The sequence below is a fragment of the Protobothrops mucrosquamatus genome, unplaced genomic scaffold (genome assembly GCF_001527695.2).
Source record: "Protobothrops mucrosquamatus isolate PMUCROS unplaced genomic scaffold, P.Mucros_1.0 scaffold755, whole genome shotgun sequence".
Lineage (NCBI taxonomy): Eukaryota > Metazoa > Chordata > Lepidosauria > Squamata > Viperidae > Protobothrops > Protobothrops mucrosquamatus.
Genome location: NW_015387025.1, coordinates 132,531 through 155,505, shown reverse-complemented (window position 1 = coordinate 155,505; position 22,975 = coordinate 132,531). Strand labels below are relative to the sequence as shown.

The 22,975-nt window shown below is 38.4% G+C and overlaps 1 protein-coding gene across 2 annotated transcripts; it reads right to left on the bottom strand.

The window, feature by feature from the left end:
- Window positions 1-1,176: 1,176 nt before the first annotated feature.
- Window positions 1,177-22,975, bottom strand: PLEKHB2 (pleckstrin homology domain containing B2). Of its 2 annotated transcripts, XM_015818505.1 has the most exons (8): window positions 22,862-22,975; window positions 17,906-17,951; window positions 15,826-15,978; window positions 13,286-13,388; window positions 9,673-9,712; window positions 5,973-6,062; window positions 5,280-5,382; window positions 1,177-3,147 (listed from the first exon to the last, which is right to left on the bottom strand). In XM_015818505.1, the coding sequence occupies exons 2-8, from the start codon at window positions 17,940-17,942 to the stop codon at window positions 3,011-3,013; spliced, it is 663 nt and encodes a 220-aa protein (XP_015673991.1). In that variant the 5' UTR covers window positions 17,943-17,951; window positions 22,862-22,975; the 3' UTR covers window positions 1,177-3,010. The 2 variants fall into 2 exon arrangements, with proteins under 2 accessions (XP_015673991.1, XP_015673993.1); XM_015818507.1 differs by lacking the exons at window positions 17,906-17,951; window positions 22,862-22,975 and adding an exon at window positions 17,192-17,353.

The following is a 22,975-nucleotide window of genomic DNA, read 5'->3' as shown; positions in this document are numbered from 1 at the left end:
AACCATTATGTAAGACATTTCAAGACGTATTGCAAAATTATGTCATCTCTCCAATTTCTTGTCCCCACCACTTCACTTGTTTTTCAAAGTCCAGATTTTTCACAGCAGCCAACATTCAGAATCAAAACAAAACAAATCCTTCATACATATATTCATTATATTTTTCCCTCCTTCCAACCCCCATTACCAACATACACACATACCTTTTCAGTATTGGGTAGCCCTAAGCCTTATAGGATATGGAAATAGCACTTCTTTCACTGTAAGTTCCCTTGCATAAACTCAAACTGCCTGACCTGCCCCAAGAATTCTATAGATCAGTGGTTCTCAATCTGTGGTCCACAGACCCTCAGGGACTGTGATGCTGTAACAAGGGATCCACAAAGGCTTGAAGAAATGTTATGATTTAAATCTTGAGTTAAGTCTTGGGGGTCCATGGCCACAAAAGGTATTTAAAGGGGGTCTGTGGTGAAGAAGAGGTTGAGAACCACTTCTAGAGATCAGGAGTCCTAGGCTGCAGCCCATTACTAGGCAGAGGCCTATTTGGAATTGGGCCACGTGAGTGGCTGGTTGGAGCATGTGCATAGGGCTCAACTTGCATGAGCAGCGAGCTGGCAGGCACTTGTATGTGTGTGTGCCAGCTCGCCACTCACGCTACCCAGTTCTCCCCTCCCCCTTCCAGTCGGGCTGCCAAGCCACAAAGTTTGGGGACCGCTGCTATAGATGATACACAGGATTGTTTTCCTTCCTTCTATATTTAACTAAAATCCAACAGTAATTCATCTGATTGATCCACTGCATTTTAAAATCCTGTTAGAAAATGTTTTATATATTTTTGTGTATATTTATTTTATAAATAACTCTAAGCAGCTAACATACCTATTATTCCTTTCTCTCCCCATTTTCCTTGAAACAACTCCTCTGTGAGATGATTTTGGCTGAGAATGACTGGCCTAAAGCCAGCTTTTATGCTTAAAGTGAGACTAGAAGTCACATTTATCTGATTTCTAGCCTTGTGCCTTAACCATTAGATCAAACTAGTAGTTTTCTCTAACTTCAAAGAATTCTGCTTAATAAGAGTATAAATGTTCCAATAAAAGACTACTTTTATCGTTTTGATACATCATGTGATAATCTTTGGTGCCTAACTTAATTATCAGGAAACACCAGGGATATGTACAATTTAAACTTGCCAGCAGTTCAAAGACTAAATTTATTTATTTTCTTTCAAAATACAAATACGGTACATAGAAATAGGGGATTCGGATAAATCTATGAAAGACATAAAAGGTGCACTTGACAAGTTACATAAAAAGAGCAAAAGCTAGTATTAATTTTCACTATATAATCAATTTCTTAAATCTGAAATGCTTCCAATGTAACCTATATATTTCAAAGTAACATAAATTATTTAAATACGTATCATATTTATGAAACATTTATTATCTTCAATTTACAGTGTGATCACTTGAAATGTCCTAGACTGGATCCATTCATCAAAACAATAAAAATATCTTAGCAGAGAGATTATTCATTTCTTTAAAAGAAAGCTTCCAAGTTCAACAATGATGGATGACACCCATATCTCACATTAAATTTTGTTGTTGCATATATACCTAAGGCAAAAAGTAACAGCATATGCTTAATGCAAAGCTTACAGAAACCAGTAATAAGATTTCTTGTGCCATCCCCAGCTTTGAATTAATTATCCTATCTCAACAGGATATCATGCACACTGTATTAGCACTTGCCTGTATGGTACTTGGCATCACCCAAGTCTACTTTTGTGAAAGTTTTAACTTACAAAACGAAGAACAGACAATAAAAGACAATTGGAAGAATTGTATGCAGATCTTAAGATTTCAACAGGACATGCATGCACTGTTTATAAAACTACCAGGTTCTTACAGTTAATACTGTGTGCTAGCTAAAAGTAGAAAATGAAACTCATCAGGAACTCTTGTATGCACAGCAGGCTTAATCACCAAGGACAAGCCTCTTTACAATGTCCCAGAACGGTAAATAATTATTAAAAATAATTTGCAATAAAAAGAAATGAATAAGTTTTTGTTAGCCTCCATTCTCTATAATTATTCTACTTTGAATATAAAAAACTTAAATGCCCAGTAGAACTATAACATCTCCTACTATCTATCAAGACCCAAAGCCAAATTGTTTTCACATGCAGGTTGAAACATTTTGATACTTGACTAATTCTGGCACAGCTAAAATTCTCAAATTGAGGGTGTTAATAGGTAGTCACCATTCCCTACTTAAAGTCCCCCTGATGGAATGACAACTCCCAGAGTTCTAAATAACAATCTCCACTTGGCTAAGAGTGCATAGCACATCCAGAGGATCATGTCCAGGCTTTTGCTAATCTTCCAACTAAATAAGATAGCAACTTATATGACACTGGCATTATTTGCATGGTCATCAAACTCCTTCAAGTACAGACTGGAATTTTTTCAAAGCAAAATGTTGGAGTGTTTGTGGCTTAATGATCTAGGAGGATTTATATCTGCCTTTAGGGTGAATATTTACCAACTGTTGAAATACAAGAACCACCTGAATCCACACACAGAAACTCTCTCTCTCTCCTTCTCCCTTTCCACAGAGTGTATACTAAGTCATTATCTTTTGTCTCTGAGGAGTGTTTAAAAAGATATTTGAGTTTCCTTCTGAGGCAGCAGTTGAAGTAATTTTATGAGAATTGTTAATATTTCACTGTAAAATGAAGTCAGTTGTGGTTGTTTAGCCACCATTAGTAATACTTCACTTGTTATTACTGCTACTTGTTTATCATTACATAGGCTCAAACTTACTTGACCTTTCTTAACTAAAGTGAACTTTCTGGATGATTAAAAATGTGATTAACTAATTCCAGTGTATCATTAGCCAAAATATTGTTAGAACTTATGAAATGCCTATACACTACTTTACCAATATATATATTATTATACACAGAAAATAATAAGAATCTCCCTCAACTTGAAACTCCAAAGGAAATCTAAAACACCCAAAACAATGAGCCCAGGGCCATTCCTGTTGCTGCCCCAGCCAACATGCCCAGTGCCAGGTCTCCATCAGTATCTCGGTAACGTTCTCGAATGATGACATGGTTTGCAGGAAGCGGGCCATAGGGACCTGAAGAAAACAAAAGGGGATATCAGTGAACTAAACTTGAAATAATTTCTTTTTTTCTGTTTATTTTCGTATTGTTCTAGCACAAGGAATGTTAGATCTCCATAAAATTGGACACCCAACACATTCTGGGCTATATCTTATCAGGAAGTAATAAAAGAAGTTTTGTAGTGAATGTCAACTAGAAGAGCTTGAATTTAATAGCAAAGAGCATTAGAGAACATACATAATGTTCTCTAACATATTCACATATGCACAAAAGGGGTAAATGAAGGAGCATGAGTAAAAGAGTTAAGACTGCACGTGTATTCAGATATTGCTCTCGTTTAACTCATTCCCAATCCTCCAAAATACTTAGGAAGAGCAGGAGGTCTTGTTTGAATGTGTTTGTCATATGGAATCAATTCTGTAACTACAAAACTAAAACTTAATCCTAAAATTACTAAGTTATTAAAAAGAGTACATTTCGCTGTGAGTGGATGCAAACAGGACAGACTCAGTAGTGTAATCTAAATATCTACTCATAAATGATCAGTAAATTCAGTAGCATTTACTTCCACATAAGTATGTATAGAACTGCTTCCAAAATAGTTACTGGTTCAGTGTAAACACATGAGATGTAAAATAGGATAAATAAAATTCTTTCAGGTGCAAGAAATCATGTTAATCAGAATAGAGCTGGAAGGGACCTTGGAGGTCTTCTAGTCCAGCCTCCTGCTCAAGCAGGAGACCCTATACCATTTCAGACAAGTAACTGTCCAGCCTCTTATTAAAAACCTCCAATGATCAAGCACCCACAATTTTCTGACGGCAAGCTATTCCACTGGTTAATTGTCCTCACTGTTAGGAAATTTCTCCTTAATTCCAGATTGCTTTTCTCCTTGATTAGTTTCCATCCATTGTTTCTTGTCCTGCTCTCTGGTGCTTTGGAAAATAAATTGACCTCCTCCTCTTTGTGGCAACCTCTCAAATACTGGAAAACTGCTATCAGTAGTCCTTTTCTCTAGACTAGTCAAACCTAAATACTGAAAACATTCTTCATGTGTTTTAGTCTCCAGGCTTTTAATCATCTTAGTTGCTCTTCTTTGCACTTTTTTTTTCAAAGTCTCTTTTTGTAATGTGGTGACCAAAACTGAATGCAGTATTCCAAGTGTGATCTTACTAAGGCTTTATAAAGCAGTACTAATACTTCACGTGTTTTTGATTCTATGCCTCTGTGTATACAACCAAGGATTGTATTAGCTTTTTTGGCTCCTGCTGCACACTGCTGGCTCATGTTTAAGTGATTGTTCACTAGGGCTCTTGCTTTTCTCCACATTAAATTTCATGTTGTTGGATAGGGCCCATTGTTCAAGTCTGTCAATATCTTTTTGGATCCTGAGCTTGTCTTCTGGGGTGTTGGCTACTCCTGCCAGCTTAGTGTCATCTGCAAATTTGATGAGTTCCCCTTCTATTTCCTCATTTATGAAGATACTGAGGAGCACTGGGCCTAAGATAGAACCTTGTGTTAACCCACTGCTTACTTCCCTCCATGTAGATGTAGCACCATTAAGGACAACTCATTTGAATATGAAACAACACCATTAGCTGAACAGAGGTGCTTCCTTATTTTTGCTAGCCTATTTATAATAATCTAGCCAAACTAACTGCATTCTCTTGGGAACAACAGATAAAAGCTTCAGGAATTTTAGGGAGGGTCTGGCCTCAGCTGCTTTCTCCCCTGGAGCGATTCCAAGCTTGCCAATGTCTTTACTCCACCCTTCTCTCCACTCCAATTGGAGATTCCACCACACTTTCTCCCCATTTCTTAATAAACAGCAAAATCAGACAACCTCTAGGCTACATAGGATTCCTTGCCTGGTGTTGCAAGATCACATGGCTCAAATTTCAATAACAAATTACTCATTAAAAAAACCAATAACCCTAAAATAAGAGTATTAAGCTTCTCAATAGACCTAATCCAACTATTTTGCTTAGCCTTCTCTAATTTGAAACAATGAGGGGGACGGGGTTCTACAGCTTGGATTGCAAAAGGATTGCTTTCCCCTAATGTAGCATAAAACAATGCTTTATTATTTATTAAAATGACTCTAAACTATGAATCAGTTCAAGAGAAAAATAAAAAGAGCAAGTACCTTGGTTTGAGTACTGGTAAGGTATAGCATATGTCTGTCCATTAGAAGTGTAGATGATCTGAGATCCTGGATATGCACCATTGTATTGTGGGTAACCATAAACCTAAGGAAATTATAGTCATGTTAGAAGCATTTGTGAAAGAAATGGTGAGAGTGAATATGGCCAATTACAAAACACTTATTTACCAGAAAGTCAAACAGATTAGGTTGTTCCCCAGCACCACTTTTACCTTTTTAGGATGCTCTTTCTGTCATTAGCTATCTAAGCCTTTTTTTTCAGGACTGGCTAGCACACACAAAGACCACCATTCAATTTAAATTTAGTAAGAGTGCTTTTAGGATCTAATGGGCACCAGATTAATCCTCAGAAACAAAGGATAAACTTGAGATAAATACTTTGCACACCTTAACTTCACATTTATTGGCTTTCAATCAAAATAATCGAATGAACAGGGAAGGGAAGGCTGAGTTCTATCCACTGGTGCCCACAAGTGTCTGGGTGGGTCCCAGGACTAGGAAGCCACAGGCTATGCTTTAATTAGGAATTGGGGCATAAAACACCTGTATGAAGAAATAAATAGTTCTAACAGTCCTGCTTCAAGTCAGAGATCCTGTCGGCAAGTTTAATGCATGATGATATAAACATGACAATTACTACCATTTTAAATTATTTACACATTTGGTTTTAAGTACCTCAGGTGATGGTGTTGCATACGCTGTGTATGGAGGAGGTGCTGAAGAAATCGCATTGTCATCATACATCACCTCAGAAGCAACATAAGCCTGGGCAGATCAACATAAAAATACAGCAAAAGTTGGCCATGTTATTAAATGACAACTGCAACTATGCAGGTCAAACCTAAGAAAGGCAAAGAAACTAATATCTTTTGCACAAAAAAGGTGTGTGTTGAAAAAGACAAAGATAGGGTTTTTTTCAACTAGTGCTTCTAACTAATAGCTGGATAATTTAATATATATTATGCATACTATACAAATTAAGCCTCTCAGTTTTGCTTTCTATTTAATATCAGAAATATGACAAATGTAAGTGCATACAGAATTCCAGATGAATACAATAGGAGATGCCGCTGTAAAGTAACACAGATCAGGCTGGCAGTAGTTGCGACAGTAAAATTAATCCTATAGTCAGACAACAGACTTCTTACAAAAAAGAGAAAAACTTCAAAATTCTGGGTGTCTTTAATTACTCAATTATTTCAGCAGGTGAGAAATGCCACAATGAATGGCACTGTGCAGGAAACTATTTTCGAGAGCCCACTCTGCCATTCAGATAAGTACCATAAGAATGAGAATAAGAATCCCAATCAGGAGCCCCACCAGGTTTTGAAAAATTGTTTTGTTATTCAAAAACAACTCGATTTTTGTTGGCTTTGTGCAGGTAATGACTGAATCCTTTGTTTTTAAAGTATTACATAAAGCACTATTTATTAAAAAAAAAAAGACTCTTGCTATATTGCTCTCCCTGGTGATAGAAGTAAAAGAAAGGTCCTCAAAATTTAATATTGAAAGAGAAATTTAAAATTGAATTTGCTGCAGTGGAAATTTACTGAGTAGAGAAGCTATGGTGGGAAAGAGGAAAGGTTAGCATAAAGAAAAGATGTAAAGGAAATAAGTAGGCAAAAATAGCTGGGTCTTAAGAGTGGGAAAAGGAAGAAGAAAACATCTGTAATAGAAGATAACTAGCAAAACAAGAAAGAACCTATTTTTCTAAGAAGTCATAAAAAAGGGGGCCAGAACTCAGGCAACTGAGCATGCGCAATTAATTGATTAATATTAACTGACACACCTTGCATAAATTATCTCCTAATTTTAATGTACATGTGATGTATGATTTAGTATGTAGCAGGAAATATGTAGGAGGCGGTCGGAAAGAGTGTAACCTCATAGTATCTATGCCAATGGGGAAAGAGGAGAGATGTGGCGGCCGGGACAAGGGATGTATAAAAAGAAATATTTTGGGTTAAAACTTTGGAGAGAACCAAGCTTTGATAGCTTATCTCCCTGCTTATTGCAATAAACAAAACAAAAGGCCTTCACTGTGTCTTGGCTGGTTATTGGTCAGGCGAGCTTGCTTCTGGTCAGGAAGGAAAGTAGCCAGGAGTACATAACACTGGGGATATTTCTTTCCCTCTTTTCACTTCTGCAAACAGATTGTGGCTTTTTACAAAACAAGTTGTTATTTTACAAACCTCACATTCAACTGACACTGAAGTCTCCTTGCATAATCCTGGTGCTCCTTTCAAGTGTATTGGATTACAGGTCCCACCACCTCATTCAGCAAAGTGACAGGACCTGTAATCCAACAAACCTTGAGTAGACCAGTCACCAAAGCTGCTTGAATTGATAGAACAGACCTATTCATGAATTTAACTCTGCCTCCACTGTCCCTTACCCAAGGTTTACTTTAGATTCATGAGCAAGGGAAAGGAAGGGAAAAGAAGGGAAGGGAAATACTTCTTTAAAAAAATTCCCTACAGTTTAACTTTGGGAAAGTAAATAGTTGGCCATATATGGAATGCTCACTTCTTTCCTTTATCCCCAAATGCTTATGTTTTATTATACATATACAGGGGACTTCAATTGCAGATTCTGCTCTTGCATTTAAATAATCCCTTTTAATCAGAATCTGTAACAAACATGATAAAAAGTGGTAAGCAGTGTCATTATGTTCTACTCCCCCCCTCAGATTGGGCTACTCAATAAATGCAATAATGAACAATGTCAAATGTGGCATCGATCCTAGCAATTTGCCAATTTTCTTCAAAGACACAATGCACATTGTCAACTAGCGTTGCTCAGATATTGCCCAGTGTGTTGCTTTTGGAAAGACTTATACTTAATCATACAGCTAACCTGCTCTGCACGTTCTTTCTCAACAGTCCCAAATGGAAAAGTGAGCTAATTAAGAGTTATTGTTCATCAATAAACAGCAAAGTGATCCAATACTGTTGGTCTTGATGGAGTTGTGCTCTTCCTAAAGGAGCGGATTCACAACTTGGGGATACTATTACTGGACTCCCAGTTAAAGCAACTGTGCTTTAACAACAGTGGAAGCCACAGCCATGGGAGCTTTCTACCCAGCATGACTGGTGTGCCATTTAATGCTCTACCTATGCCAGGATGTCCTGGTGTCAATAGCTCAAGTCTTATTCATCACTTGACTAGATTACCAAAAGACTTTATAGGTGGTTTGCCACTGGAGGTGACCAAGATGCTAGAAGTAATACAAAATGCAGCATCTTGGGGTGTCATGACAAGATGGGTGAAAGAAATCGGGGCTCTGGTTTCCTAGTACGATTTCACTCTGTCTGAGGTTGGAAAGTTGCCCTGGCGAGGCGACAAAGAGGAAGAGAAGCCTTGGGAGTTTGGAGCCGATGGCGGTCAGCCCAAATGAACCGAGGAACCTCTTCAAAAGGACGGGAGAAAGGCTGCAGGTAAATGCACAGGCAGCCCAAGTCATAGATAACCGGGAAAGAAGCAAAGAACTGCGGCATGCCACAGCATGCCACTGAAAAGCTGATTGTTAACAATGTGCTAAGATCTGGGTGAGACTATTTTTTACTTCTCTTCCCTGTGGACTTAGAAATATAAATCCCCAGATTGGATAATTTCCAAAGCAAAGACCCCAGGAAGACCATTGAGGAAGGTAGTTAAAAGCGGCGAAAAGTTTTAAATGGGGGAATGAAATTAAGGAATATAAAAGAATATACAAAAATGAAACTGGGACTGATTTAAAGAAAATTTTGCTAACCTTTATGATGTGGGGATTTTTTTTTTTTTTTGTGAGAAACCATTTAAAAAAATCTTTTTAAACCTGGACATAGACATTACAATTAATACAGACATCTAGTGGTGAGAGGAGATACTACAACAATACAAAAAGAATTGGAGAAGTTGCTGACCTTGGACTAACCCATTGTAAATAAAAAGAACTGTGTGTGACTTTATACTAGAAAAGATTTTTTACAATCATATCTTCTGACCCTGGATATAACTATAATAGAAACTATTTGGAAATAGAGGGCTTTTTATATTTTTGAAATAATGGGAATATTTGGATTAGCCTAAAGCAGTTGGTTTTTTTCATGGTTGGATTATAGCCTAAGGCAGTTGGCTTTTTTTTCCCTTTTCTCTTTGTGGATTTACAAAACCTATTCAATTGAAAAATGAGTACACCAAATCTCACTAAAAACATCCTCTGCACCCTCTTCTGAAACATCTATTTATTACATTTTTACTAATTATTAAAATATCAGTAACAGTAAAGCTTGTAAGCAGCCTAGAATTATATTATTGAAGTGGAATAAAAATCATAACAAATAAATAGTTATGTCTCTCACCACAGATAACAACAACAACAAAAAATACTCACTTCGTTTGTTCTGGCATCCTGAAGAGCAATTTTCCAAGCCCTACAAGAAACATAAGCTAAGTAAAGCATGAAAAGAAACAAATCACTAGCAAAGATCAAATTATGTATGCAATTACCAGTTATAACTGAACCAGTTTAATAGTAAAAATTCTAATGTTTTGTGAAATTTTTCTTTGGTCACCAGTTGATAGATCTTATAGAAAATTGTTAACTATTCTTTTTTAAATTCCTTTTTATTAAAGAGTTTAACAATATTGAAAGATAAACCAAAATCAGAAATGAAAATAAAGTAAAAATAAATAAAATATAAAGTGCACAAAAGAATGGAAAAAGAAAAAAATATTAAAAATATTTAAAGAAGTAATTCCTTGCAGTAAGTGCAGGAATGTTTAATATGTCCCCACCCACATAAAATTATATACATAATTCACTTCTTCTGATAACCCCCTCTTCTATACACTTGCAAACCCATCATTATTTCTGTCCAGGTTTTGGCAAAAAGTCCACAAAGGGTTTCCACAATTTTATAGAAATATTTATTTTAACCCTGATCAAACAAGTCAACTTTATATTCCTTTCTTTTGCTTCTGACAATTTTGATCTTTAATTCATCAAGCTGCTGTCATAGGATTGAATCTCCAATCAAATTTTCTTTCTCCCATCTCAGAGATCTCTTCAAGGCTTAGAAAACCTCTTCTCTAAGTCCAGTAAGTCTTGTCCAAGTCATTTTTCATCTCTTGACTTATCATCTGTATTTCCAATCTGGCTGTTATCTCTAATTTATAATCCACAATTTCTTTATTTTCCAATATTTCTACATCAATTGGAATTTGTTTCACTTTTTCATTCTGTCAGTCTATAAATTCTTTCATGTTATTTTCTTTCCCATCTTTAGAATGTATCAACAGGTACAATAATTATTGCTGTCAATTTAGATATAAATTTCTCCCAACTTTTCAAAAATTATTTTAAATGTCTCAAATTTATCATTTTGTATGTTTCACAGTTTCATTGTTCCTCTTTTGACTCAAGAATAAAAGATAGGCCTCTCTCTCTCTCTCTCTCTCTCTCTCTCTCTCTCTCTTTCTCCTTTTTTTACTGCCTGGAACTTTAGTCTCTTCTAGTTTCTCATTTTCAGGTATTTTTTCAAAATGGTTGCTTGGAAGACTTCTTTTAACTTTAAAATAATAAATCCAAAAGTGTTTAAAAGTGAGTTTGGATGAGCCCAGTATCCTTAAATGCTTAAACCCAAAAGTAAACAATTATCCAGCAGCTACTTTATAAGGAGTAGCTATCTGGAATACAAATAGGTGCTCTCTCATTCTCTCCTTGGCCAGAGAAGTTCCTTTGACCCAACTCATCACCGGTCCATTGGTTTTAGCTACATTGTCATTTCCACTTCTCCAGAGTCATCTCAGATCACCAATGGTCAACTATTCTTCATGTGAGAACACAGGTCCAAAAAGAATTTCTTCTCAGTCACAGGAATCCATTTCAGCTATATATAATACATTACTTATAAACCATTTCCCACTACTCTAAGGACAATATATAAAAAGTAAAACAGATACCCATCCTGTCTAAAATATAAGTTTAGATTAATTTCTCTTTTTGGCAGGACTATCAAACCCCACATCTAAGTTCTTGATCATCATCGCAACGCTGCTGACATGAAAATGTACTATGGTACCATCCTCTAGGATAGACATGACAACATACAGCATATTCTGACAGCCTATGTTGCCAAAAAGCTGCTTAGAAGCAATAAAATTGTACCTTGGCTATTTGCTTGATAATTATGGGAAGACTGGCCCAAGTTATTAGTACTTTCCTAGGTCATCTCAATATCCTTGAGATCTCCCTACAATTTGTGGAATGAAGCAATGTAAATGTGTTTAATACTAGCAGTGGAGCAAAGAACCAGTTTTTCTTTAAATAGTGATGAACAATGGCTCGTTAAAAATTAACTCACTATCTGGACAGTCAAAATTTCAGTATTTGCTTAGATAAATTCTTCATGAGCAAGCCATGTTTTCTGGCCCCCAATAAGTATGGACAGATACTGGACAGCATGGTGTCTTTTGATTTCTAAAGGCATTAGAAGGGAAAGGGTTCAATCCCTCATTATCATTATGAAAAATTCACATCCCTTAGTGACAATACACACAGTCCTATTTTCCCCACTGAGGTTCAGACTATCATGAAAACATCTTCCATTTATGTTAATGTTAAATATTAGGAAAACAAAACTAATGTCACCCAGTATGATTAGTAATTCTGAGCATGGAACTGCCCATATTTGGTAGTCTCAAGAATGAAACATGGGGGAAAAAATATCTTGAAAGGAATGAAAGAAAGCAGAGTGAAAGTAGAAAGGCTGCAGGAAGAAAACATTATGAATTCTATATGAAAAAATATTGAAAGATTAGTGTTCCATAGAATGGAACCAAATTTCTATTATCTCATATGTGTGTGTGGATGTGTATTTATATGTCAGAGAGACAGAGAGAGAGAGAGACTCTGGGAGACATACAATAAATATTAGAGGTTGTGCCATTGCTCTCGGCAAACTGTAATGCCTGAAGGGGCAGAGAACTAGAAGCAGTCCACTGAAAGTAGGCCCTTATCTCAAAAGCCCTCACCAACTACAACTTCCCCTTAAGACATCTTTCATGCATTGGGACCTCAGGACTAAGAGCAGTCCTAAAAAACAGACAACCAAGCCATAATTGAGCTGACAACTGCTACGTGCTTTGTTAGAGATGCCACTCATAGTGATGCCTCAGAGCAACTTCAGTTCACCTGTCACTGCCACTGTCACTCTGCTCCTTAGATATCACAAGACATTAGGGCTCAGATCAAGGTTTCTATGGATGAACTTGGTATTTCCACTGTCACCTTTGAGAATATATAAAATGTGTTGGCTAGAGAGGGAGAGGAGGGGAAGGATTCTTTATTAGCCTGCCTTTTCACCCCCAAAAGAGTTAATCCTTTCCTAATGACTCCATCACTCTGGTGACCAACAGTTTCTATAAGAAAACATTTGCAACATATGATTTTATATTCACCTTGAGGATTTAGAGGATCACAACATAATGTTGGTGATATTTCAATGGACAGAGAGAAACTTAAGTTTATTTTAGCAGTTATGTGCTACTATATGCTAATCTTGAAAGAAGAAAGCAAATAAAATTGCTAACAAAGCAATTGAATACTCAGGATAATCTAGCACGGTTCATTTCCTGAACTTCAAAAGTCATCAGAGAAAGTCAACAGGTCATGGAAAGTAGGATTAACATTTATATCTTCATGAAGTACAGCAATACATTTTAAAAATTATGTACAACTATACTTAGCTGCTGGTAAGATGCACATACAGATACAGGAAAATAAAAAATAAACAATTTGGGGATTATAAAAAAGAGCAAACAAAAAGAGTGGCATTTTGCAATTGGCAAAACTGTTACCGTTTTACCTAATTCATATATGTATACAGATTACATCAATCTGTATATATATATGAATTATGCAAATATGAGCTACTTCCATTATGAAAGTAACTAAGCGCCTATAATTGAATCAAAGCAGAAGAGGCAAATCATTCAAAACTCACAAGCAATCATCGGTACTTTCTGCACAGAGATTGAGCACCTTCCCATCACGGCAAATTATCTGCAGCAAGCAGTCTTTAGCTTTGCCCTCTGGAGGCTGAAAACCTATCCAAAATAGAGATGATTTTACACCTTGTGATAAAAAGTTAATAGTTCAAGATAAAAATCAAACTGTTCAAAAATCCAAACATCCAGCTTTCTTAATTTTCTTTCTGAAAATTAGCAATTTCTATATCTGATACTGTGGAAAACAAAATCTGTTCATACAGAATTTTCTTTACTTTGGGGGGTTTCTAAATGTGTTGTGGGGGTTTTTTGCCACTCATTTTCAGGGCTAACTTTTTGTCTGCCTAATTCTTCTAAATAAAAAGAAGAGAAAAGATGCTGCAGCGTTGGCAATTCAGTAACTGCCATTTCCAATTTTAATAAAGATTAAAACTATTTTAAAATATATTTGTAAGAGGTGACCTGACAATATTCAATCAATAATATATACTTTTCATACACCAATCAAGCTTTTATAAGCAAACCAAGAATTAATGTAGGAGATGACCAGGCTGAGCCCAAGGGAGGGGTCAAACACATCATCAGTCATGAGTCCCTTCACGCCCACAAGAGATTTAAGTGCAGCCCACTTTGAATTCTTTCTGATTCTTAAATTTCCCTTTGTCGTTGAACTTTCTGGATCTCCTGATTTTCCTGGCACCTGACAATTAAAATGGGAAAAATACTTGTTTTTTCATGCTATATATCTTTCACCAGTCAAAGCAAAAGCCATGCCTGACAAATATAAGAAATAGTTCTTTGCTTTATACAGGTAGTCCTTGATTTACAACCACAAATGGAGTGATGGTATTCAGTCAGTTTGCACCGGTTCAGTAAAACTGGTACCTAATTTTTTGTTGACTTTTGTTGATGCCCTAGCCCTTTTTCGCAAGGCCCAGAACAGACCGCCGGAAGTGCATGGACGCCATTTTCGGAAATTCGTTCTGAGCCTGGGAGGCCTTCCCCAGGCCTCCGAGGCTCAGAACAGACTTCCGGAAGTGGTATCCATGCACTTCCGGTGGGCTGCTCTGGGCCTGGGAGGCCTCTCTGTCTCAGAACGGACTTCCGGAAGTGATGGCCATGCAGAGAACCAGTTGTTCAGGTATTTGAATCCCACCACTGCACAAATGGAACCAGTTGTTAAGCAAGACTCCCACGTGACTGCTTTGCTAAATGACCACAAATCCATCATTCTCAGTTGCAATCGTTAAGCAATCTCCCAGATCATTTAAGCAGACAAAGTGAAAGAGCTGCCTGTCAAGTTCAGTTCCCCTCCATACATGAAGAGTCCTCCTCCGAAGTGCTGCAGGAACATAGCTCAGATCTTTGGGATCTACCTTCCACTTATGCAGCATTCCAGAGGCATTCTGTTTCATTTGACAGGCAGTCCTTTCCCTCTTGAAGAGCTGCTTGCAGGGGGCAGGAGGAATCTCAGCAAAAGGAGCTGAGATTCCAAGCCGAGATTCCCCCCAAAAATTTTGGTTCCCTAATAAAAAAGAAATATCTCCCCTGATGGAATCCAAAATGCAAGCTCATAATACCCATACAAAATACTACATAATACAAAAACAGAAATTGGTATTTAAAAATCATAAGTAAAATAAGACATTTGAACTTGAGATACAATATGGACAACCATTTGACTCAAAATGATTTCCAGAATCACAAGGCAGGAGTTATCTTCCCAGCCTAGGCACCTTGCAAATGTATCTACTTTAACTGCAGAATCCTCAACATTTCCCCAGGATCTAACAAAGTTTGAATTGGAGTGTGTTACTTCCTCAAATGTATCTGAAATTAGCATGCCATTTCCACTCATCAGTTCTAGTCCTATCCCCTGCAACAGCAGAAAACAAATCTGTTCTATCTCTTATGGAGCACTGTTTCAAATATTCCTTAATTTTTTTTCTTTTCTAAGTAAACACACGATGCAGTCTTTCAACTCTTTTAAGCAGAAGGCAGTAAAGAAGAGTTGGGCAGTCATCATCCACATTATATAACATGAAACTGTTGCCAAGTGGGGCAAAACAACTGCTTTAATGGTCATTAAATATATTCCTTTAGTTACGAAATATATAAGCTGAAACTTCCAGCATCCTGTCTTCTCTTGTGAAATAAAAACCAACTAATCCAAGACAGGTATACAAATTCTGTCCTTAAAAAAATAAAGGGAATTGTCATCACTGCGGGCAAACCAATTATTATAACACTAAAATTTTATTCAAGCCTACATAAGGAGTAAGTCCCACTGAATCAATGAAGACTATTATTCTGTGTGCTCACATACACATACACACACACAAAAAAAAACAAAACAACCCAGCCATCACTAATCTCCATTTAAAACAATTTCTCTGCATTTAATTAGTTTTAAACCTACACCACTAACACTGTTATTACAGGTGACACTAAGTTCTCTTAGATATTGGGGGGGGGGGGGAAGTAGACACAGGCATGTGAAGGGAAATGGAAAGTCATATAAAAAGCACATACTCACCTCGGCATTCATTTCCCCCTCTGATATTGATACAGTCAATTTTCATGTGAATTTTATCTTCTACATCATGTCGATGTTGATTGTCATAAAATAATAAATGTCCATCAGACCACAAATCAAACCAATTTTTCTTCCAGCGTCGTAATATAGTACCTAAAGAAATACATATAGAATAATCATGGAAGGTGAAGACAAGCGAGCAATATGCATACCTGACTTGTAACTTATTCGTATTGCATATAGGTTTTGAATCGTTTTATCCTTTTAAGCCACCCAGCCAATAAATTAAATAAATAAGTTAGTAAAAAACTTGGGTCTCAAGTCTGAGGAACTGGGTATGTCTACTTTCACAAAGAGAAGGACTAGGAGTGACATGACAGCAGTCTTCCAATACTTAAGGGGCTGTCATAAAGAAGGCGGGGGTCAACATATTCCCCAAAGCCCTCAGGGCAGGACAAGAAGTAACAGATGGAAATCCAATCTAGAACTAAGGAGAAATTTTCTAACCATGAGAACAATTTATCAGTGAAATGGCTTGCCACCAGAAGTTGTGGGTGCTCCACCACTGGAGTTTTTAACAAGAGACTGGATAACTATTTGTCTGAAGTAATATAGGATCTTCTGTTTAAGCAAGGAGCTGGACTAGAAGATCTCCAGGGTCCCTTCCAACTCTATTATTCAATTATTCTATTATTTGTTACACTGAAGTAACTAAAATTACTAATAGGTTTGAACATTCTACAATGCTTTAAGAAAAATTCAAACACTTTCCCTTTAAAAAAGTACTAGAATGCATTACCTCAGGATATAGGAATGGCCACCAGCCATTAACTTTGTAATCTTTGAAAGATTAAAAATGCTCATGGAAGATGAGGCTATCCCTGGATATTGAACAATAAACCTACACCTTAAATTATCTTCAGGATCACAGGAAGGTTGGGGATTCCTCTGAATATCAACTATTGTGACACATAAGCAAGTGACCTTCCCATAATCATCCAATCAGAGATGTAGGAATCAAATGCTGCAAACTCTGAGTCTGCTAAGTTACTCTTATATTTTTAAGACACAGCTTGGATGCCAGGAAGTATTTCCTGACTCTTCCTAAGAGCTAGCTGACTCATTCTGACAAACCATTCATCAAAGGCAGCAATTACGTTTTCTCCTCTAACCAGTGAAGGAGACAGACATCTCTACAATTACTGTGTGGCTAAAATGCTGCAGAATATTTTCATTTTAATAATGGCAATCATTAAAATATGATAATGCAAACATAAAAGCCTATTCACATGCTTTTCTGAAAGATGGAAGAACCAAATTATAGATCAAATAAGAACTAAAATAAACTAAGAAGTTATTGGCTTACCTGACATTTTCTGCCTTAGTCCATGCAGCCACCAAGACCATTACCAAGCATTTTTGAAGCGCTTTTTTAATCCAAACAGCACTACTTTGGGAGGATATATCTAATCCACTATTCCCAGCATCATATTCTCCTACTATGTTGTCCACAACTCCAGAATTCCATCTCCCAAAGAGAAATCAAATGAGTTATATCTTAAAAGAAGATATGGCAATTGGACCAAAGTTTATTAAACTGAGACATTTTGTTACTCATCCAAGTAACTTCACTCAAAATGAAAAATTTAAGTTAGACAGAGAGTGTTGGAATGTACTAACTCTTCCAAGGGTTTCTCCTCAAAATGTATTGCAAGTGTAAATTAAGACTCAGTCATTTAGGCCAAAAGCTTGGATGACTGAGTCTTCATTTACATAGGAGTTGTAGCTCTGCATATCTGGAGGTATCTGCTGGGAACAGCTGTTTAATCCCTTTCTCCCCAATACGAGAGTTCTTCCCCACTACCATGGCCATTGTAATTTGCCCTGTGGGAAGAAAACACTTCTTACTGATTGGAAGAAGAGGGGTAAAAAAAGGAAAAAAGTCCTTGCATAGAGAATGCTGTCTGCTGTAGTTGCAGACTTTTTAAAACAAACAATCTGAAGTGATCCAATCATTATTTCTTAATATCAAGCTATTTGGCCCCAAAGCAAAGAGTGGAAAATAAAATCCATTACTTACTTTGTCGGAGCAACCATCCACTTTTCACCAATGCCATCACCAATCTCTAGAGCAAAAAGAATATGATAGACCTCTGAGATAAAGCAAAACATAGCAGTAATGACATTAACAAAATGGATCAATGTAACGATTGTCAAAGAGGATCCCAACTCTGGAAGTTATTAACATATCTAAAGGATGCCAAATTCATGAAAGTTGATATAAAATGCATTCTTCTCTCTTGATGGTGATAGGTTAAAAGAATAATTGAAATTATTGTGGCCATTTATTACTTATTTTTATCCCACCTTTATTATTTTTATAAATAACTCAAGGCGGCAATGTAACTAATATTTCTTCCTCCTATTTCCCTACAACAACAACCACCACCACACTGTGAGGTGGGTTGAGCTGAGAGAAAGTGACTGGACCAAACTCTACCAGCCAGCTTTTATGACCAATGCAGGACTAGAGATCAGTGTCTCCTGGTTTCTGGCCTGGTGCCTTAACCACTAGACCAGGGGTAGGCAACCTTGGCTCTTTTATGACTCGTGGACTTCAACTCCCAGAATTCCTGAGCCAGCTAAAAGAGCCAAGGTTGCCTACCCCTGCACTAGACCAAACTGGCTCTTGTCCATAATTTTCAGGACTATTTTTTATTAGGAGGCTATTTCATTTACAAATCCAAAATATCATACCATATGAAGGACTTTTCTGTTTCTGAAGAATAAGCAGTTAAAAATTTTAACATTCTAGACTCAGGAAAATCATAAGCAAGATTTAACAACAATGCTGAATGTATGTACATCTGCCTTTCTTTCCATTATTTCCTTTTAATTATTTAATCAGCACAGCTACAGAATTTGCACCATAACTGACTTGCCAAGCACCATCTGAACATGGCAGACCAAACTAGCCTAGATGTTATTTAATGTTATAATTCTAAGACAATGATTTTTAAAAAAATTGTAAATTAAAATTGAGAAATATATTAATCAATTACCTATATATGCAAGTTGATTTAATCCATGTGTACTTTAGAGATTTAACCTATTTTCAAGTTTCTGAAATCAATTTAGAAACTGAAATCAATTTGGAAACTAATAAATATGCCTAATTTTGCACTCAGCTGAGAAAAAACAAGGTCTTCAAACCATGGACTCTACTCCAAGACCACTGCTGCTATGTCCATGATTTTGTGTGGGGGGGCACGCGCGCGCGCATGTATGTGTGCCTTCAAGTCGGTTTTTAACTCCTGGCAATTGCTTGGGTTAGTGCCTACAGTTTTATTGGCAATGTTTTTCAAAAGCGATTTGCCATTGCCTGCTTCCTATATTTGAAGGGGAGTCATTGGCCCAATGTCCCCCAGTTTACTTTGTGCCTAAGGAGGAACTAGAGTCCAGTCTCTTGTTTTGTACTTGGGGTCTTAACCACTACACCAAACTGGTTGTAAACAACCACCAATACTGGGCAATAAATAAAACAATTACATTAGGCTTAATGCTGTGGTTAATGCTGAAGTGGGAGTTGGTTGAAAGGGAGAATAAAAACATCTGCCATCCTAAATTTTCCATTCAGCCCAGGTATAGATTTATCAAAAACAGTTTTTGGCCACAAATTTTGCTTGCCCCTGCTTTAAAGGCAAATTCAATTGATAAGTAGCAAAAGCCCAAAAAATAAGTAGATGAAAGGTAAACCACACCTGTATTTGAAAATACAGGATTTACACCTGCAGTCTGAAAAATTCTTATCAGTAAATGAACAAGAAACTTCCAATGCAATTTTTCTCAAACTGATAGAATAGGGCAGGGGTGTCAAACTCAATTTCATTGAGGGCCGCATCAGCATTGCGGTTGCCCTCAGGGGGGTGGGTAGGTGTAGCCAGAGTGGGCGTGGCCTACTGGGTGGGCGTGGATGGAGTGGGTGTGGCCTAATGGGTGGGCATGGCCAGCTCTACATCATTCACGTCAAGGGTGTCTAGGCAGGAGTGGGACAGATCTGAGGGTCTCTGGCAGAAGGGGGTAGGCCCAGGGCAAGTGCCAAGGCATGGTCCACTGGAGGAGCCTCACTGTTCCTTCTCAGGCCATGCAGGGAGGTTGGATAGTGGTGCGGGCTGCCCGGAGCCCTGGGCAGCAGAGGCCAAATGCCCAGCCTGGCTCTCGAACACCCACGACACCAAGCCCAGCGCCACTTCCCCAAGGGGGCGCCCAGCTGCACTTACCTCCTTCTCAAGGCTGCTGCTGCTGTGCTTGCTCTCCTTAGCCAGGTTGCTCATGATGGGTACGAGGGCAAAGTCAGAGGGAGGCCCATTCCCTCTCCATGGGAAGAGACCCGGCTTTGTATCCAAAGCTTCCTTAGCAATAGGATGGGAGACCCCCAGGATAGGCCAGGAGGAGGGGGCAAGGGGATGGTGAAAGGGCAGCAGGGCAGGACTAAGGCAGGACTTCCCTCAGATCCTCCCTTTTCTTTTTTCCTTCTTTCCTTTCTTCCTTTCTAAGTACAGAGTGGTGGGAAAATATTTGAGATGAGGGAGAGAGAAAAACAGGCAAGAAACGCAGCTGGGGAGATGTCACCCTTCCTGAGGAATGAAGAAATGCACCATCGCCTGGAAGTGGCCAGCACATGGTCCTCACCTACTTCACATATCTGGCTTAGTGGGCTCTGGGGGAGGGGATGCCATGAGTCAACGTTACCTGCGCAATGCCGCCCAGCCTCCAGCCTGCCCGGTCTCGGCAGGCAGCGGGGTGCTCTCCTCACAGCGCCAAGAGGCTGAACTGGGCAGCCGAAAACCAAAAAGAAGCATGATGCCGCCCAGCCCCCAGCCTGCCTGATTTTGGCAGGCAGTAAGGCACTCTCCTCACAGTGCCGAGAGGTTGAGCCGGGCAGTGCAAAGTTAGTCAGCTTTGCACCTTGCTGCCTTCTGAAACCGGGCAGGCTGGGGGCTGGGCAGCATCGTGCTTCTTTTTGGATTCGCGCCACCCGGCTCAGCCTCTTGGCGCTGTGAGGAGAGCACCCCGCTGCCCACTGAAACCCCTCCCCCGGAGCCTATCAAGCCGGATATGTGAAGTAGGCGAGGGCCATTTGCTGGCCACTTCCAGGCAATGGTGCATTTCTTCATTCCTCACAAAGGGTGACACCTCCCCAGCATGCACCCAGGGGGTGGGGGCGATGCGACAGGGGCTGGTTCCTCGCTCTTTCCAGACGGCCTTGTGGAGTTAAGACTGAATGCGTTTCAGCATAGATGGCCACCACAAAATTGTACATTGGATCCCGGTTGGCCTGGGCTAGGGCCAAGGCAGAGGGGGCTGTTCCCTCACTGTTTCCAGAATGGCTCCGTGGGCCACATGAAACTACTTCACAGGCCGCATCCGGCCCCCGGGCCTTGTGTTTGACATGTCTGGAATAGGGGTTTTCCCCCAGACTCTCACAGCTGCTTTGGAAGCTGTTCCCAATTGTCTCTACATGATTATTGTGTTGGGAAACAAAAGTAGCGTGAAAAGTTAATGTGCATTTTAAATACCCCTTTCAAAGAAGTCGCATATCTCTGATATATTCTCTGTAAAAGATTTGCTCTACAATTCAATCATGTTCCATATTACTGGCATAAGCTCTTTAAAACAAGATTTAGAACCATAAATATTCCTGGAATTTCTTTCAGCTAGAGACACCAATATATTGACCACTCCATTAAACTTTAGCTCATAAAAACTGATAAGACATTACTGGTTTGATCTTAGTGGATTAAAAATTATATCTAGGTAAATTGAATATATAATTCATCCTAACAAAGGATATTTCTAAATTACTATATGGACCCATCAAAGTTGAGACATTTGTATCCATTTGAGATGGAAACTGCACTATTCAAAATAAATCACTTTACTCGAGAGAAAAAATGCTAACTTTCTATCAGCCCCTTGAATGCTAAATGATTTATTTCATAATTACTTTATTTCAGGCTTGCTTCTTCCAGATGTTTCAGGATCACAAATATAATTATCACCATTATCAATCAATCAAAATATATTTACTGTACTGTCTAATCAAAGACATCATACAATATAACTATAAAACCATCCTAATATGTTGACTACTGATAATGGGAATCATAATCAATGTATCTGGAAAATAAGATCATATTTATTTCTGTAGATGTCAGTAATAATTTCCCAATCTGTTTCGTCAGATTTATAAAAGAGAATCTTACATCTGATTGTGCTGTACTTTTTCTTAAAGGCAAAGTACAAAGACTCCCAGCTATTTTCTTTTGTCTTGCAGCAGGATTTTTTAAACCTTGGACATGACAGTAACATCATGCAAAAACTTAAACAGGTAAGCATTTTTTCTATTACAGCCCAATGTTTGTATTTACGCAGTTCTTAAGAAACAGATCAGCGCATCACTACAGTCTTGAATTACCTTCTGCGGCAATTCACAAATTACTTCACCTTAGTCTGAAATTCTATACCGGTGAAAGTTGGTTTTAAAACCTGCAGTTCCTCTTTTCCCTCTCCTAAAAAGGCTAGGCTGAAGTGCCATTAAACCATCTTCCCTTTCCTGATTTAAAACTCCACAACCTTCTTCTCTGACATTAAGATGGGGAAAAAATATAAATAAGCGATTCAGACTCCATGAGCTCGTTACAGCTCGAAGGATTACAAAACGCGATGGCGTGACCTCGTTGGATTTGTCTCTGCCTCCTCTAGACGAGTTGTAGCCGATGGGGCAACCAGCCGCCCTCCCACCCCACCACGGTACTACGGCTTTCTTCCTGTCCTCCCCACCGCTAGTAAGGACCCACACAAAGCGCACCACCGCCCGTCGTTCGGCTATCGAGAAAAACACGACCTCCAGCGCAACTAAACTTCGAGCCCTAAAAAGTTAACCCTGGAACCATTCTTTTCCTCCGCTTGCTAGAAACCATAGAAGCGGTTATTCACTTCAACAAGAAGAGGAGGCAAAAGCGACTTCACCGACCTCTTACACTTTGGAAACAGCGAACAACTCCTAGAATTCCGGCTTCCCTTCTTCCTTGTTGCCGAGAAATGGAAAAGCTTCCACAGCACCGCCTCCCAACGCCCAGGACTCTCT